The 17,972-nt window shown below is 36.7% G+C and overlaps 2 protein-coding genes across 4 annotated transcripts; one reads left to right on the plus strand and one right to left on the minus strand.

Annotated features, from left to right (window-relative positions):
* The first annotated feature begins 1,930 nt into the window (after nt 1–1,930).
* On the plus strand, nt 1,931–11,510 carry LOC109161406 (probable ubiquitin-conjugating enzyme E2 23). 3 transcript variants are annotated; one of them, XM_019309784.1, is made up of 9 exons: nt 1,931–2,136; nt 2,648–4,699; nt 5,267–5,407; nt 5,876–6,349; nt 6,572–6,641; nt 6,750–6,889; nt 7,068–7,379; nt 7,550–7,696; nt 11,414–11,510. In XM_019309784.1, the coding sequence occupies exons 2-9, from the start codon at nt 2,648–2,650 to the stop codon at nt 11,426–11,428; spliced, it is 3,351 nt and encodes a 1,116-aa protein (XP_019165329.1). In that variant the 5' UTR covers nt 1,931–2,136; the 3' UTR covers nt 11,429–11,510. The 3 variants fall into 3 exon arrangements, with proteins under 3 accessions (XP_019165329.1, XP_019165328.1, XP_019165327.1); XM_019309783.1 differs by lacking the exon at nt 11,414–11,510 and adding an exon at nt 8,008–8,335 and having other exon boundaries at nt 7,550–7,810; XM_019309782.1 differs by lacking the exon at nt 11,414–11,510 and having other exon boundaries at nt 7,550–8,335.
* On the minus strand, nt 11,231–17,662 carry LOC109161409. The gene is made up of 17 exons (XM_019309792.1): nt 17,350–17,662; nt 17,117–17,254; nt 16,923–17,004; nt 16,635–16,711; nt 16,447–16,547; nt 16,204–16,330; nt 15,901–16,017; nt 15,747–15,811; nt 15,507–15,573; nt 15,348–15,426; nt 15,154–15,248; nt 14,924–15,067; nt 14,790–14,813; nt 12,284–12,599; nt 11,917–12,212; nt 11,669–11,809; nt 11,231–11,579 (listed from the first exon to the last, which is right to left on the minus strand). Exons 1-17 carry the CDS (start codon nt 17,491–17,493, stop codon nt 11,460–11,462), a joined length of 2,133 nt encoding a protein of 710 aa, XP_019165337.1. The 5' UTR covers nt 17,494–17,662; the 3' UTR covers nt 11,231–11,459.
* Between the last annotated feature and the right edge of the window lie 310 nt (nt 17,663–17,972).

A 17,972-nucleotide genomic window follows, 5' to 3' on the forward strand; every position in this document is an offset into this window, starting at 1 on the left:
TTCATTTTTGTGTAATAGTTTATAAACCACACAATAAAAATAAATCACATTAGATGGTCAAGAGTTCAATTATTGCTAACACCATCTCAGCCGATCTTGAAAGTTATAAAACAAAACATACTTTTAAATCCCTAAAACATAAAGTTTATTCACATTATAGCACGAGTTTCTTGTTTTCTTTTATTAGTACACCAACCTAACTTGTATAATGGGACTCTTGAGTTTTGTGTTGTTGTTTATGCGAATGAGACATGGTTAGATGTATCACAAAACCATAACTAAATTAACTTCACATCAAATAACTTGATGAAAATTATAACGTTGTTTCTAAGAATGACAACAATATTCGTCATCGTAGAGGCAAGGAAGTGGTTATCACCGAGCGCTAGTTGTGAACTCGAGGTTAACACTTATTGTTGTCGAACCATGTTCGTATATGGAGGATACCACACAATTATTGGGCATTAGAGCTCTAATACCATGTTGAATTAGCTACATATATAATTGAAAGCGAGAATTATGGACAAAGAAGAAAGGAGAAGAACATGATTAGCTGTCAAACAAGCTAAGTTTACATAATATAAGATTAATACACACAACTCAAGGAGAAAAGAACATGAAAAATAGTTGCTACTAACAACTTAACATTTAGTTTGTTACAAGCTTAGATGTTTTGTGCTAACGTAGGATTGAGTTGGAGCTAACTTCTAAAAATTTCAAAACACGTGAGAAGATTTATACAAGTCATACTCCAAATTAATCAACGATAAAGTTAGGAGTTGAGATATATATGAGTTTGAAGGAAACAAGGTTATATGGATGTTCAAAAAGGGTAAAAATTGTGGAGTTTTGGAGGGATTTGTGAGATAAAGGAGCAAGAAGTTATAATAAAATTGAATAAAGTGAAGTGAGTCAAGTCTTATTTGGGTGGGAATGAGTTTAGTCAAGTGAAATTCAAATAGTTTGAGGAAAATAAGAAGTTTATACTTGAAAAAATACGAAAAATTATGTGAGGTTTTTAAATTTTGTAAAAAAAAAAAAAGTTATGAAATCAAAATCATTTGGTTGTGGAAAAATACGAAAATATGAATCGTTTGGATGGTAGATTGTAAGGATACATAATTGAATCATGACTCCCGTAGTGTGAGAGATATATTCTATATGGTGGGCTCCAAGCACTAGTTATATAATCTAATGAGTCGAATTATCGTGATTTATCATTCCATTATTTTGTTGGCCGAGGTGTAAAAACTATTGGGCGAGGGAATTTTGTCTTTTGTGGACAAAGAATAATATTATTGAAATTGAAGTGAGAAAGGCAGACGTGGTGAAGAAGAACTGAAGAAGGCTTAGAGCTGAGCTCAAGGTGGCTGTCAAGACTCGAGTCATTGCTAAAACTTCAAAAGCTTGCATTTGTTTTTGAAATTATACCGAAGGCATCATGTTGTGCTTTTACTGTTTGTTCATTTATGGAAAGTTAATTGACATGTTGTTTTTATATGTGGATATATTGGATGTATTTATGCACACAAATACAACATTAAATTAAATTATATTAAAATAACTGAATTATTTTTTTTAAAACAAGAATAACTTATGTTTTCATTTTATCTCGCGCTCTATATTACAAAATTACAAAATATAATATAAAATTTTAAAAAAGTGTGATATAATAACTTTTAACTAATTTAGATTATATACAAATAATCCTCTTAAATTGTACTGTATTTTTTTTTTTTTTTGAGGGATCCTCTTAAATTGTATAGGAGTATATTTGATATGATTTGAATTTCAAATTGTTGGTATATCATGCATAAAAATATTTGTAAGTAAAATTAAACCAAAATAGTTGTATCAACAAACTAAAAATAGAGGACAAATTCATCAAACATGGTCACGGCACGCAATGACATATATGTCCCTCGCTTTACGTATCAAGAGTCTTCACCTCGCCGCTTGAAGCTCCTTCTCAGACATTGAATCGAAGGAGTACGTTTTAAACATACGATTGGAGACTAAACCATTTTTCGTTGCGATCAATCAAATATACCGACGAACAGAGCGAGCCGTTCGTTTCAATCTTATAATCTCATTTCGAAACTCTCATATTTAGTTGCAGATTCTCCGATTCCGAAGGTATATCTATATATACACTTCTCCTCTTTCCTTTAATCTCTGAAATTTATCTCATACATATATATATTATCATTTATCGGAATGGCTTAGCTATATAATCGTTTGTTTGCACTGTAATCGTCTTTTCTTTTAGATTATTCGTCACGGAGTATTGAGAAATCTGTTGATCTTACATATACATGTGGAGGAGCTGTTTTCAGCTTGTTTTTGTATTGCTTTGGAGCTTGAAAGATGTTTTAACTATATATTTTCAATTCGGTAGCACTCTAGCTTTCAGTGAACATAAAATCTCGAGAGATGCTTTAACTATAGCTCCGGTAGCATTCTAGCTTTTCAGTGCACATAAAATCTGAAAGCAATAGACTCTATCCGTTGGATGAAAAATCATGTATAATTTTTTTTTTTTTTTTTTTAATAATCAAGAGTTATAATATAGAAAAAGTAGAATTTAATTTAGTTCACTTTACTTGAAGTTGTAAACATTCATTCAGCCTTCTCATGCATTTATTAGATGGAAGCTGGAGGGATACAGGATGCTTCTAATGTTGATATACCTGCAATGACCACAAAGGGAAACTGCGAGTCGCAACAAGGTGATTCCATTTCAAATGGCCGTAATTGCGATCCAAACATGAGACATATATGCAAACCCGACGATGTTCTCAGGAATCTTAAAAATGTATCATATATCTTCAGACAAGATGTTGTGACAAGCAAAACTGATGGCAAGATAGGGATAGTGACTGAAGCTCCTGGTGATTCGGATTCAGATAGTGGCATTAGTGATGATGAAGATGAGGATGAAGAAGAAGATGATGATGCTAAGGATGAAGAAGAAGATGATTCCAATGAGGAAGGGAACCTGGAGAATAATGACAAGGCTGATGGGTGCACTGGAGAGAACATGGAAAGTAACCACAATAATGATCATCTTTTAGCTGACCAAGTTAGAGTCCTTTGGATGGATGAAACTGAGTCAATCCAGTCTATTAATGATGTCACAGTTATTGACAGAGGATTTCTACCAGGGGATTACATTGCTGCTGTTGCTGACCCAACAGGCCAAGTTGGTCTTGTTGTTGACATTAATATTTCTGTTAATTTATTAAACCATGATGGATCTTTTGTTAAAGACATCTCAACCAGAGAGTTGAAACGTGTCAGGGATTTCACAGTTGGTGACTATGTTGTGCTTGGTCCCTGGCTTGGTAGAATTGATGATGTTTTAGATAATGTGACAGTGATGTTTGATGATGGTTCTCTATGCAAAGTTATGAAGGCAGACCCATTACGTCTTAAACCAGTTGGCAGGAATAGCCTTGAAGATGGGAATTTCCCTTATTATCCAGGTCAGCGTGTAAAAGCAATCTCTTCATCTGTTTTCAAGAATTCAAGGTGGCTATCTGGCTTTTGGAAAGCTAGCCGGTTGGAAGGTACAGTAACTAAAGTTACTGTTGGGTCAGTGTTCATTTATTGGATTGCTTCTGCTGGATATGGAGCCGATTCTTCCACTCCTCCAGCTCAAGAACAAAGTCCCAAAAACTTGAAGCTGATATCATGCTTTGCACATGCAAACTGGCAGTTGGGTGACTGGTGTCTTCTTCCTTCACCCCCTCCGTCATCTTCAAACCTCTTGGAACAGGGATTAGCGAAATTGGATCTTAGTGATTCTACAAAAGAAGAAGCTTCTGAATCTGCCCAGACTGGAGGAGATTGTGATTCAGAGGGGTCACATTGCAATAGTGAATCCATAGATAATGATGCTGACTCTTCAATGGACTGGAGCTGTGATAATTTAGAAAACAAAGTCCCTCTGGAATCTAGTTCATCTGGTAGCACATTGCATGTCTCTAAGGAACCAATTCATGAGAGCTGGCCAATTCATAGAAGAAAGATTCGTAGAGCTGTAGTCAGGAGGGATAAGAAAGCTCGGAAAAAAGAGGAGAACTTTGAAAGAGCCCTTCTGATTGCGAATACTAAGTCACGTGTTGATGTTGCTTGGCAAGATGGAACAATAGAACGAGGTTTGGAATCCACATCCTTGATTCCTATTGATAACCCAGGAGATCATGAATTTGTTGCTGAACAGTACGTAGTGGAGAAAGCTGCTGATGATGCTGAGGGTGTTAGCGAAACTAGACGTGTTGGTGTTGTAAGAAGTGTCAATGCAAAAGAGCGAACAGCCTGTGTGAGGTGGTTAAAGCCAGTTACCAGAGCAGAGGATCTCAAAGAATTTGATAAAGAGGAAATGGTCAGTGTATATGAGTTGGAGGGGCATCCTGACTATGATTACTGTTATGGAGATGTAGTTGTTCGGTTGTCATCTGTTCCTATTCCACCACAAGTCAATTCCTCGGAGAGTCCCATTGGTAAGTGTAAGCAACAGGGTGGTCCAAATGAGGTGAAAGAAGATCAGAAAATGCATTTAGGATGCAAGAACGATGGAAGTACATTGAGTGATGAGTCTTGTACACAGTTTTCAGATCTCTCCTGGGTTGGGAACATCATAGGGCTTAAAAATGGTGACATTGAAGTTATGTGGGCTGATGGGATGATATCAACGGTATGTGTAGATCTTGCAGCTTACAATTTCTCTATCTTCAATTGGGAAATGAAGGTGTCATGTTTTTAATTATTTACTTGGGAATTGTTTTCCACTGCTGCTTCTATTTTCCTTTTCCACCTTACCCCCTTACATTTTAACAGCTTAGATAGGGGATCTTATTCTCCTAATACGCTTCTTATTACTTTTATGGATAGTAAATTATATTGAGTTGAAGTAATCATTTTCATGACTGATGACTATCACAAATATAGTATTTGAACTTATGAGAGTAGTAACTACATTGAGCATATTTTCATATGCTACATTTTGTCCAATCAGATAATGGGATGTAAATAAATAAATTTAATTCATTATCAACTCCTAGATCTTTACGGTTCTTGATACTCCCTTATCATATTTAACATCAGAATGAGATTAGGAAACTCTTAAAATTTGTCTTTCAAATTTCCACTTAGTATAGCATACGGACTATGATTGCAGTATCTTCTTTTGAATGCTCTAAATTTACTTTTCGATAACAATAACAACACCAATTATATTGAATTGAGTTTTTATGTTTGTTAGGTTGGGCCACAAGCAATTTATGTTGTTGGTCGCGATGATGATGAGTCTATGGCTGCTTCTGGAAGTGACATTAGTGATGATGCAGCAAGCTGGGAAACAGTTGAAGACGATGAATTAAATAACACTGAGAATCCAAAAGAGGTTGGTTACTGCTAGAACGATGTTATTAACACTATTTTAATTATCTTTTTTGTGGAACAATTCAAGGATGAGTGTCATATGTCCATTACATTTAATTACTATATTTAGATTGGATTTGGGGTTTGGATTTTCTTACTACCCAATAAAAATGGTGCTCTCAGAAGCCTTGGTTCATTAGTATATGTGGGGTAAGGGGAATCTTGAAACTTGAAAGAGAGTAAGATCTATTGTGAATATATTGATAAATTTCTTTGAATGCCATTATTGCCATTCCAACATCCAGAGAAAGTAATGTATCCTGATTTCAGAAAATGTGTTTTGACTTGTGAGAAGAAATATGATCTACCTATGAAAGGGATTGTTAAATTACATAGTAAATTAGCAAATCACAGAATTGCTGTTTCCTTTCTAGATTTGAACTTCAGTATGATATATCTTCAATATTGAACAATGCTGTCTACTTTTTAGGACCTGGGTGCACAAAGTGCTACTGATATCAGTATTGAAAGTGATGGCAGTTTAATGGATATGGAAAATTCTGGAGTGAATGGAGCTCTGGCTACTGCATTTGGATTTGTATCCAGGTTGGCCTCTGGAATATTCTCAAGGGAACGGAAGAAAACAGATTCCCCAAGTTCAGATTCCAGAAGTGAAGATGAGATCCAAAATCAGGGATGGGATAGAAGAATGGATACTGGTGATGATAAATGCTGCCAAAGGTCCAGTGACATGCAATACATTGGAACTCTGTCTATTGAAAAGAGAGAGGACAATGTTGCTGTGGAGGCCATAGACCCGTCAGATGTGGCAGAAGCTCTCAGTAATATGAAGGCAGAACCCACTAATGCATCAGTGCAACATAAAGATGGAGCATATGCTTTCAAAAACTTCGATATCACAACAGATCCTCACGATCATTATTTTGTTGGTGCAACTGCTCAGGTTAATTATTTCGTTCTTGACTGTCTTTGGTGAATAAACTTTCTTATTGTACAATGACCTATTTTGTACCTTAAGCTTCCTCCCTTTATTTTATTTTATTTATTTATTATTAGTTGTAAATCTGATCAATTTTCACATACTCAGCTGGATTTGCAAAAAAAGTTTTTTACATTACGAGGAAACTCTAACTGGTCTCTGTACTATTGTTGTTTATTTTTGTAGAACAATGCTGGAAGGAAGTGGCTTAGGAAAGTTCAACAGGATTGGATCTTCCTTCAGAATAACTTGCCTGGTATCTTTTATCACTTTTCCATATCTATGACGAACTGTGTAGTTCTTATTATATGCATGTTGAAACAATTCATATGCTTTGGTTTTAACGATGGATATATTTGAATAGATGGCATATTTGTACGCGTGTATGAAGACCGAATGGATCTTATGAGGGCAGTGATTGTTGGAGCGTATGGCACACCTTACCAGGATGGCTTATTCTTCTTTGATTTTCACCTTCCGCCAGAGTACCCTGATATTGCACCTGTAAGAGTGTTTGATGAACTTTTTCTTTGGGCCCATAAAAATCTAATTTCATGTTTCTTTTTCCCTAATCCTATGGTCTTAGAAAGACACTGTTATACCCATCCATAAAATGATTATGAATATGAGTACATATTTATTTGTTTTAACTCATTTTATGACTGTTTCTCTTGGATTCTAGTCAGCATATTATCACTCTGGAGGGTGGCGAGTTAATCCAAATCTGTATGAGGAAGGCAAAGTTTGCCTTAGCCTATTAAATACCTGGACAGGTAGAGGAAATGAGATTTGGGATCCTTCATCCTCGAGCATTTTTCAAGTCCTAGTTTCGCTTCAAGGGTTAGTTTTAAATGCCAGACCATATTTCAACGAAGCTGGATATGACAAGCAAATTGGAACTGCTGAGGGAGAGAAAAATTCTCTGTCCTATAATGAGAATACATTCTTGTTGAACTGCAAAACAATGATGTACCTGATGCGGAAACCCCTTAAGGTGATTGGTACTTTGATTTTCACATTTTTTACTTGCCAAGTGACTCTTGATTGCGTTTAATATAATTTTCTGGCTGTGAAGTTGAAACCGATGCTAGAATTTGGTTCTCTGGCTTTAATTCTTCAAAGGAGAATTGATTTTTTTTTTCCAAATCTCATGATTGTATGTAGGACTTTGAAGAACTTGTGAAAGAGCACTTCAAGAGGCGCGGTTATTACATTCTCAAAGCATGTGATGCATATATGAAGGGTTACCTTATTGGCTCTCTAACACCAGATGCTTCTGTTAGCAGTAACAGTGATGCTCATGCAAATTCAGTTGGTTTCAAGCTAATGTTAGCAAAGATTGTGCCAAAGCTTTTCTTAGCTTTGAGTGAAATTGGAGCAGAGTGCGAGGAGTTTAAACATCTGCTACATAGTGCACCATAAAGGGTTAGTTGCATTCATCGTCTATTGCAATGTGGATAACTCGCCAATCTTATTGCTCAAGGGGAAATGCTTTTGGTGTTTCATTCAGTTGGGGTATTGTTCATTGTTTGCAACCTGAGGGCCAGGTAGCACCCATATTTTTGAGATGTAATCATGGATGCTGCTATACTTTGTTGACTAAGCTTTCTTGAATCTTTCAGTGGTGGTGGAAAATTATTTTATGGCTATCCCTCAAAAAATTGAGGAGGCAGTTGAGTAAATAACTTGGCTCTTGTTGTGGGCTGGGAAAGTTGTAACAAATCAGTCAAAGGAGTTATAGAACTCATTCATTGTTGACATTGTTATTCATTCATTTTTATACATTTATGATTTGGGAAAATTTTTCAGGAAACTTGGTAGTAGTGTGTGTCCATGCTTTCTGTTTTGGTTTGCGGGGTTGTAAATTTGGATGCGTGTGGAGGACTTACCACCATACACTTTGTATTGCTAATATTCATTTAGTGGATGTTGTGAGCTTTATCATGTTTACTACTTCCTTTTTCATTTGTCAACGTTTCTAAAGCCCAAGTTTCTGCATAAAGTAGTAAAAATATGGTCTCTCCATTTATTGACACTATACTATGAATACCTGAACTAATTATTATTATTATTATTGATACTCTTAGCCACATTGAGTGCTAATAAACCTTAAGCAGGATCTATCCTATTCTATACTACACGCTTGTTATTTCTTAAGAGGATATCAAGCTTTGCCACTAGGATCACAAATCATTACCAATTATGATTTATGAGCGGCCGTCGCTCTATTAATTATTATTGCTAGCAAGGCTCTACCAAGTAAACAAAATGATACAACACCTATTCACTTTTGCAGACATCTATCACTGTATGTATAGCTGGAATTTCATCTCTTACGCAATCTCCGTGTATATTATAATACCACTAACATTTTAAATCCCAATTCCATCTCCCTTAATTTAGGAGTATTATTCCATCAATCTTCCATTAATTTCTCCTAGCTAGCCAATAGCCATGGCTACGCAAGTGATCAAGCTTTTCAATTCCTTCATCCCTATGAGTATGAGTACTCGTATCTTTTTGAGTTGCCTTGTTCTTCTGGATGCTGCCAAGTCTGAAACTTACACTGTAGGAGGCGATGGAGATGAGTGGAGCTCGGGAACAAACTATCTTGCGTGGTCGGAAAAACACAAGTTCATGGCCGACGACGTTCTTGGTACGTACTTCATATATTTCATTGTTTTTGAATTATTATTTGTTGATCAGATCCGGCCTCCACCCATGCATCATATATAGGCTATAGCTAGGAAGGATTTCAAGAATTTAATTTTGTTCGAATTGGTGCAGTGTTCAAGTATGTTAAGGGGCAACATAACGTGTACGAGGTAACAGAGTCTACGTACCAGTCATGCGACACAAGCAGTGGAGTTTTAGGCAAATATGAAAGCGGAAACGACCAAGTGAAGCTGAAGGAAGCAAGAAAGTACTGGTTTGTATGCGACAAGGACGGGCATTGTCTGGGAGGAATGAGGTTTGGGATTAATGTAATGAAAAGTGGGCGTGGAGGCGAAACCACAAATTCTTCTTCAAATAATCCAACTCCTCCTCCTCCTCCTCCTCCTCCTCCTCCTCCTCCTCCTCCTAACACTAATCACCACACTACTTCTGCTTCTAAAATGTGGGCTCATTCTATTCTTTGTTCTCTTCTACCACTCGGAATATTTTCAATTATATAGGTTTCTTAATTAATTTCTTGTGATCGATTATTATGTACTCCAATATATAATTAAATAAATTGAAAATGACTCCACCCATCAATAATAAAGCAAGCTAAGTGGACTTCATCAAGTTTAGTTAAGTTAGGTACGTTACGTTGTACTGTGAATTTGTGATGCATTTTCAATTAGGAAAAAAAATATATCATGAAATTAATTGGAAGCAATATAATATTCACATGCATGCTTTTGAGGAACACTGTACTGTACTGTACTATTTTCTTGCTCCATCATGCAGTCCCAATGATAGTAGTAAGTAAATACGAAGATGTTTCAGTTTCTGAATCAAAATGAGAAAATGTGATTCTGGTTTATGTTGGGTTCTTGGTTTCGAGTAAAATTTTTTTTACTAGAAAAATTTACAATTACTACTTAAAAGATGTATAGAGAACAATTTTGTAGAGCTGGGTTATATCTCATAAGTTAGTTTTGTGTTGAGAATTGAAGTATGGAGATTAGGGGTTTGATGAGTAGAGTAGACGGTAGTGTTGAGCATGAGTGATGTGATGGGGGCCGGGGGGCCGGTGGCATCCTAACCTCAGTCACATGGGATGGGATGGGAGGCGTGTTCCAAAGTGGGTGCCAATTCAATGGAGGTGCAGGCCGGCCATCACTCACCCTCGATATCATCTTCTTTAACCTTTTTGTTTCACCACTCTGCATTCTCTCATGTTCCTTGTCGTCAAGTCCAAAAGGGCCACAGGCCACACACCTCTTTCAATCCAATTGTCATGCCAGATTGGCCAGCCCACTTTCCATCTAACTAATACACAACACTATCTTTATTCATTACGCCATCATTTTCCATTTCCCATTTTCCTCCTTCAATTGGGCCCTCACACATCCTTTCTCCAAAACAAAATAATGTTAATTCCAACCAATATGATTAAAAATACAAACTTATAATTATAGAATTACGAATTTGAATCTCAACTTTTTTAGTTTCAACTAATAGACTATAAACAACTTAAATTAGTTTATTATTTTCTTACCGACTGATATCGCAATACAAGATTAGAAGAAAAAGTTTTAGTGGAAAATTGCGACAGCATATGCTCCTGAAACTTTATTTGTTTGTTGGGTTTTCCAGATGGACACGTGTCGTGAGGCAAGCAGCAGTATAGGGACCGGTCAATGCGTGTTTCGAGAAAGGTAAAAAGAAAGATGAGGAGAGGTGGTTCAAAAATCGAAAGCATCGTTTGATTGATTGATTGACAGCACGCAATTTTCCAACACTACACATACATTATACTTTTTTTTTTTTTTGAGGAAACACATACATTATTATTATTATTATGCCAATGCCAATGTTGTTCTACGCTAACCATATATTGTCGATCGGGACTGTACATAAAGATGCATGCGCACACCCTATTATTATACTCATAACATTCTATAGTATATTTTTATTGTACGTCTTAAATAATAATATAATATGTTTGAAATTGTATTAGTAGATGGGTGATTCATTATAGTCCCTAGGGCCTAGCCATTTTTTAATGTAATGCATGCATATATATTTCTTTAATTACTTTACTGGTTTTACAACATACATGTATATATGTTTTACTTTACCCAGCCCAGCCCAGTGGCAGCAGGAGGATGAAATAAAAAAGGTGGCAGCTGGCAATTACAATTAAAGAAAAACACTATTTCTATTTCTAACTCCCATACCAAATACAATAATAAATACTACGGATCGGAGTACATAGACACCAAAATTAAACATTGTCTAGCTCAAACAAAATATAATAGGAAATGATTACACAGACACACGATAATAATAAAGACTAATTAAAATGGCAAAGCTAAGATGATTGATTTCTGATCTCCTAATATTTTGAATTAATATGCTCCGTTCAGTTGGTTGGGTTGCTGCGGAAAGATCCCAAAGCCTTGATAGCCGCAGCTCTCAAGATGTACTGGTGGTAAGCCGCTGCCGCCAACGCCCCAACAAACGGTCCAACCCAGAAGATCCACTGCACACATTTCATTTCATTAATATATTATATTCAAACCCTTGTAACTATATAATAATTATATAATATAATTAACTAATGGGTCTTACGTGCTCATCCCACACTTTGCCATTGTTGTAGATGACGGCGGCGCCAAAGCTCCTCGCGGGGTTGATGCCCGTGCCGGTGATGGGGATGGTGGCCAAGTGAACCATGAACACCGCAAACCCTATGGGAAGAGGAGCCAAAACCTACACCCAAACCAACATTATTATTATTATTATTATTATTATATTATAATAATACGTACTATGCATATATAACATACACAAACAATTATGCTAGCTAGGATAGTTACAGGGATATGAGAGTCGCGGGCGTTCCTCTTGGGGTCGGTGGCTGAAAACACTGTGTAAACCAGGACAAAAGTTCCAATAATCTCAGCACCCAAAGCCGTGCCCCTGCTGTAGCCATGCCCAACAGAGTTTGCACCGCCGCCTTGCCTGTTATAGTAATCCTTCATCAACGCCTTCACCAGCCCTACTCCGCAAATGCCACCCAAACACTGTGCTACCATATATAACACAGCCCTCACCAGAGACACCTTCCTCGCCAGAAACAACCCAAATGTCACCGCCGGGTTTATGTGTCCACCTACGTACACACTTCAGTTCAGTTAAATATACATTTGTGTGACTAGTTTTAAAAATATATACATATTTCACCTGAAATTCCGGCAGTGCAGTAGACGAGGACGAAGATCATGCCACCAAAGGCCCATGCTATGCCAAGAAGGCCAACGCCGTCGCATGGGCCGGCGGCGGTTTGTTGTTCCTTGTGGCCGATGACGGTGGCGACGGTGACGTAGAGGAAGAGGAGGGTAGCTATGAACTCGGCTATGACGGCACGGTAGAATGACCAGAGCTTGAGCTCGCTGAAGTCCAAGAGCGGTGCAGGTGGTGGGTCCACGTAGTCCTTGCCAACGTGGTGGGGAGCCTGTCCCTCTTCGCTCACTTCCTTAGACATCTTCTTCTTCTTCTTCTACTTACTCCAAGCTAGCTAGCTACGCACTGCAGTCTGCAGGTTGAGTTAAAGAAGCAGAAGGGGTTAATGAAAGGAGGAGGATCTTATTGACAGAGACAAGGGCATTTTGGGAAAGCTAAAATTCAAAAACAGTAAATAAAATGCCAAAACCAGTGGGGACCAGTAAAGAAGAGACAGAGTAGAGAGGTGAAGTGGGCCCAGAAAGACAGCGAAACCATGTGATGCCTAATCATGCCTTGGGCTTCGTTCTGCTCACCCAACGGAAAACCTCCTTTCTTTCACGTCTTTTTTTGTAAAAACATACTCTCATCCATTATTTTTTTTATTAATAATATAATGCAATTCAATTTGTGTTTAATCTTACATTTTTAGTGTAACGGTAGAGTTAGGAAGAAAGGTAGACGAGCACGTGCCCCACATCAGCCGTTTTGGAGATTGGACACGCAGCAAGGTTGCATGTCTAATATCTGTACACCCCAATAAGCCAACAATGTGCCACTTTTTTTTTTTTTTTCTTAAATAAATATTTCACATCCTTATCCAATATCCATCCATACTTAATTGATACCTCGCGTCACATCCTTTCTACCCATTTCACCCAATATTCCATAATTAATTGCACCAACTAAACTACCATATACTTTTTAAAAAAAAAATTGAGTCAATATGTGCTACACGAAGTATGTTAATCAAATATTACTAGTTTCTTTTGTAATCAAATAAATATAAAGAAAAAGTCACTACGCTTTACATATTGTTTCTAATATCGCTAATAATTAAAAATCATATTGTTGCATCATATGCTCCATTCTTCCATACTTTATCTAACAGAAAGCTAAGCCATGATAGAAGCAGTACTTTATATTTAATTAAGAAGAAGATTATAAAGATATGTGACATGTGAGTTTTGGTTGGGTTATTTATTAGGTGTACGTATGGTCTGTCATCCATGTACTTTCATCCTGTCTCCTTCAATTCACCTTAAGTTGTTTGATAATGGAATTTTATATAGAAAATACAAAGATTATTATCTTCAAATCTTATTTATGCGAACGTAGTTGGGCAGTTATGACAAGAAGGGAGTATGATTTTATTATGGGGAATTGAGTAAATAGCTGCTAACTGATTGTGTTAGTAAGTTTGTCTAGTTGATATCATTAATTGATTGTAGAAAGATATTTGATAAATTAATTGTCAGTAATTTTCTCAAAGAACTGATCGTAAAAGTTGTTTTGAGTAACTTCTTAAATTTTAGAGTTTTAAAATAATAAGTTGAAAAAATCTAATTAATCAAACACTTATATTAACTATTTAACCATTTAACCATGTTAAAATAGTTAATAATGATTAAATAAGTCAAAATTAACTTATAAGCTAATTATGTTATTAAACGCATCATATATTTATCGGTGTTGTAAAAATCGCTTATAGGCACCAATTAATCGGCACCTAGACACTGTCTAGGTGCTCTCGGGCGTCTAGTAATTTTTTCAACCTTGATATTTATTTAATTTAAGCATACAAGCATATAGTGTAGATATGATAATATTCCGTCTCGTAGGCAGATTGCAGAATTGTCAGTGCAGTCAAAAGGATTAGTTTCAGCCTCTTGTGGTCTAGAAGAGAAGAATCTCTTTTTGTGTGTGTGTGTCTATATATATATATATATATATATATATTATATTGTGTGGCTCGAAAACGTGTTGTGTTGTGTTGTAATTATGTTCCCCACTCTCTCAATTCTTTGTATGATATTTGTTAATTGTTATCAATGCTCAGCCCAACCCCAAACTCTCTTCATTGTTCAACCTATTGCTGCCTTCAGCATTTGTAATCCACAGATTCAAATAATTCAAATAATAATAATGATAATAATAATAATAAGGTTTGAATACAAAGTGATTCTGAAGAGAAGAGAAGAGCAGAGCAGAGAGTAAAAAATACTAAAAGTAAATGATGATGGATGCAATCGCGTAATAGAGACGACAGCCATGGATGCAATGCTATACAAGGAGGCAATAATATGCGGAAAACTGCAGCAGTAGCAGCAGCATCTGGTTATCAGCCAAGCCTGGCCTTCACATTACACCAACCTAAGAATGTCTTGAAACAACATTCTTTCCTCCTAGTAAGTAGTAATGAATGAATATGCATGCTGGAGCTCCAATGTTATTATGGTCTGTGCACCACTTGTGATACAACCCAATGAACCTAGTTAACACCACAACCACCATGCAATTAGTTTTCCATTTTTCATATCAATCACAATGCTGTACTAAACAAACAAACATATTTAATTTGAAGCTAGCTAGCTTGCTTACGATGTTGTTTTCTGGGGTTCTCCAATAGAAGCCTTGTGCAGCAATGAAAGCTATATTAGAAGTTAAGAAGATGAAAATGGTTAGGGAATGCTTTCCCATCCACTCTAAAGCCAACGTTAGCCGCCTCTGCCCAAACACATCAACCTTTAACATTCAACACCAAACGCGTTAACAATAGCACTACTATAATGCTTGTTACTACTATGTGAATATATCATTTCAACACTAACCAGTAGGTACAGAGCACATAACGTGATTCCAGCAGTTGCTGAGGTAACCATCATGTAACTTATTGAGTACAAAGATTTGTTCAGAGGTATAATACCTGTGAGGCAAATATCAGAAAAATAATTTACATCTCATGCTGTAAACATACATCATTTATCAGGTCTGACAAACATACATGCTTATAGTGGAGACATACCTATGAACGCAAGGAACAATCCAACAACCAAAACTGGAAATGAAAGGATGGCCCAATTGTACAACCGTTCTTTATGGTCCTATACGTAAAACAATTATTTGATTGATTAATGTTTCAGGTAGGCAAAGCTCTGTAAAGGATAAACCTCAAATGCCTTACCTTCAACTGTATTAGGATGTGACCAAACTGGAGTCCAAAAATACAGGCCACAGCAGCTGTTAGTGAGCTGTTCATAGAGGAATGGAAAAGCTGCTTACATGTGACTAACACATCCTAAAATAATGAATAAACAAAATAACCTTTATAATTACAGAATCAGTACATAGCAGCAAACTTGAATTGAGGCACAATTGCAGTTAGTCAACCGTGAGATAGATAAAAGAAAGATGGAATCTTTACCTTAAAATACCTTCAGGTTCAGAGGGAGCAAAACACCATGAAGGTGGATTGGATACTTTGCATTCCTATGAAGAGCAAAATTATTAGTTATATAAAAATAGTACTACAATGCAGAGATATGATTTTCTGCAGATAATAATGGGGAAAAAGTTACCTCCAGATTTTTATATACAGGTTTCGCATAGAGATGATCAATTCCAAGAATATAACGATCTATCATTGCAGCTGAATTACATGCAGGTCCTAGATCACCTCTAACAGAACAATTAACCTGTAAGTGGCAAAACAAACTATCTAAATTCCAATACCATCAATTTCATGTGAAGTTCAGTAGGAAATTCCAAGAGCCTGATTCTAATTAACACAATATATTATATTAGTACCATAAGAGAGAATTGAAGTTTACTCAAATAACCGATTTAGTGAGTAGGACAAAGGAGAAAGCTGCTGCCCTAACCTTGTAAACATGGCTTTCATTGGATGAATGTAAGGAAGTTGACTGGGGTACACTGAATTGCCAATTGGGAACATACAAACCATATAATAATCCCATATATATGGCAGACAGCGCCAATGCAGTGCACCTGTAAATAAACGAAACAAGACCAGCAAACAGCAGTGGACCTTAAGTATATGTCTGCTAGAAGTTTCAAAAGCCTTTTCATAAAAATCATCAACTTTTCAGCTGTGAACAACTTACCAATGCCAGATATAATTAAGGAAGAAACCAGCTTTTGTTTTCTTTCGGCGAGGAAGCCATATCTCACACAATGCGGCAACAACAAACCCAACAGCTATCCTCTGTAACAAGGCAAGGCATTATGATCCCAAAGCATTCAAACTATTTAAGTGACATACTAAAAGGAATCAAGAATTAACAAGTGATACCTGCAAAATTCCCAGCCATCTTATTCTTTCAATGCTGACCCCATATGTCAAAGAAGTTATTCCGTGCAAGTAACCACCTGAAACGGACAACTAAGCCCTAATGATCAACAGTAAATATTGAAAGACTAGATTTTTAGCACAGAAAATTTACAGTTTATAATAACTCAATAATATCAGGAAGGATTTATCCAAAGGATACCACAGCAATTGATCAATGAAGGGAAAATAAGAATGATCCCATAAAGTGTGTAGATGGAAGTACAGAAGCAGATCCAATAATTTAATTACCTTGAAGAAAAATACCAAGGACAAAAAGTTTTAATCCCTTTAACACAACCTTCTTGGAAGCCTCTAATCTGTTGGAAACATTCTGGGATTGGATCAGAAATAGGAACGTCGTGTTAATTAAAGAATGTAGTAATCTAATCAACTGCTGTAAAAGTGAAATAGAACTAATAACAAAGGAAGCAATGTAGCGGTACCTTATAAACAATTGCCAGGGAAACTCCGGCGACGAAAAGAAAGAAAGGCATTACGAAGTCGGCCAAGTGCAAACCATTCCAAGGGCAATGAGCGATGATTGGGAAAACGGATCCGCCATAATCCACAAGCATCATAAGCTGGAACGATTGGGAAAAAAAAAAAAAAAAACAATTCTTTCAATCTCTGGTTAACTACTGATAGGACTAAGGTAGTGAATCAAATCAAGACTTACAAAAACACAGAGGCCTCTGAACACATCAAGAGACGCAACGCGAGCAGGAGATGAGCGTTTTGTGGTTGCGGCAGCAATGGGTTTTTTGGCATCACTCATTTTCCCTGCCTCTAAGTCTCTTAACAATGGCTGATCTTCTGACATTCTTTCCGATTTGGTAATCCGACAAGGAGAAAAAGCAGAGAGCAGCAATATACGTCAGTGGCTACCCTATCCTGGTAGGAATGAAAGACTGGTAGTCTTCCGTCCGGACTCAGTGAAATTGGAATGAATAGCGACGGTGGAAACTCTGGTACACCCACAAAAAAATAAATCAAATCTAAATTATAAATATATTTATAAAAAAAAAATATATTATATACACACACGTAAATGTGAAGATAATTCCTCTAATTTTGTTTGGTTGGATGAAGGAAGGTGAGAAGAGTGGCTGTCCGACAACGGAAGTAAGGTATATCCGGGGGGTGCAAGAGCACTATTCTTCTTCGCGCGTTGCGGTGCTGGTGAGATGACGTGTTGAGCTGTGATTGGGCGGTGGCAGAGGGTTGGCTGTAGGGTCACCAACCACTGAATCTAAATCTGTAACGTATTCTTCTCCTTCTTCTGAAGCGTGTTGATTGTCA

Source organism: Ipomoea nil, unplaced genomic scaffold (genome assembly GCF_001879475.1).
Source record: "Ipomoea nil cultivar Tokyo-kokei standard unplaced genomic scaffold, Asagao_1.1 scaffold2922, whole genome shotgun sequence".
NCBI lineage: Eukaryota > Viridiplantae > Streptophyta > Magnoliopsida > Solanales > Convolvulaceae > Ipomoea > Ipomoea nil.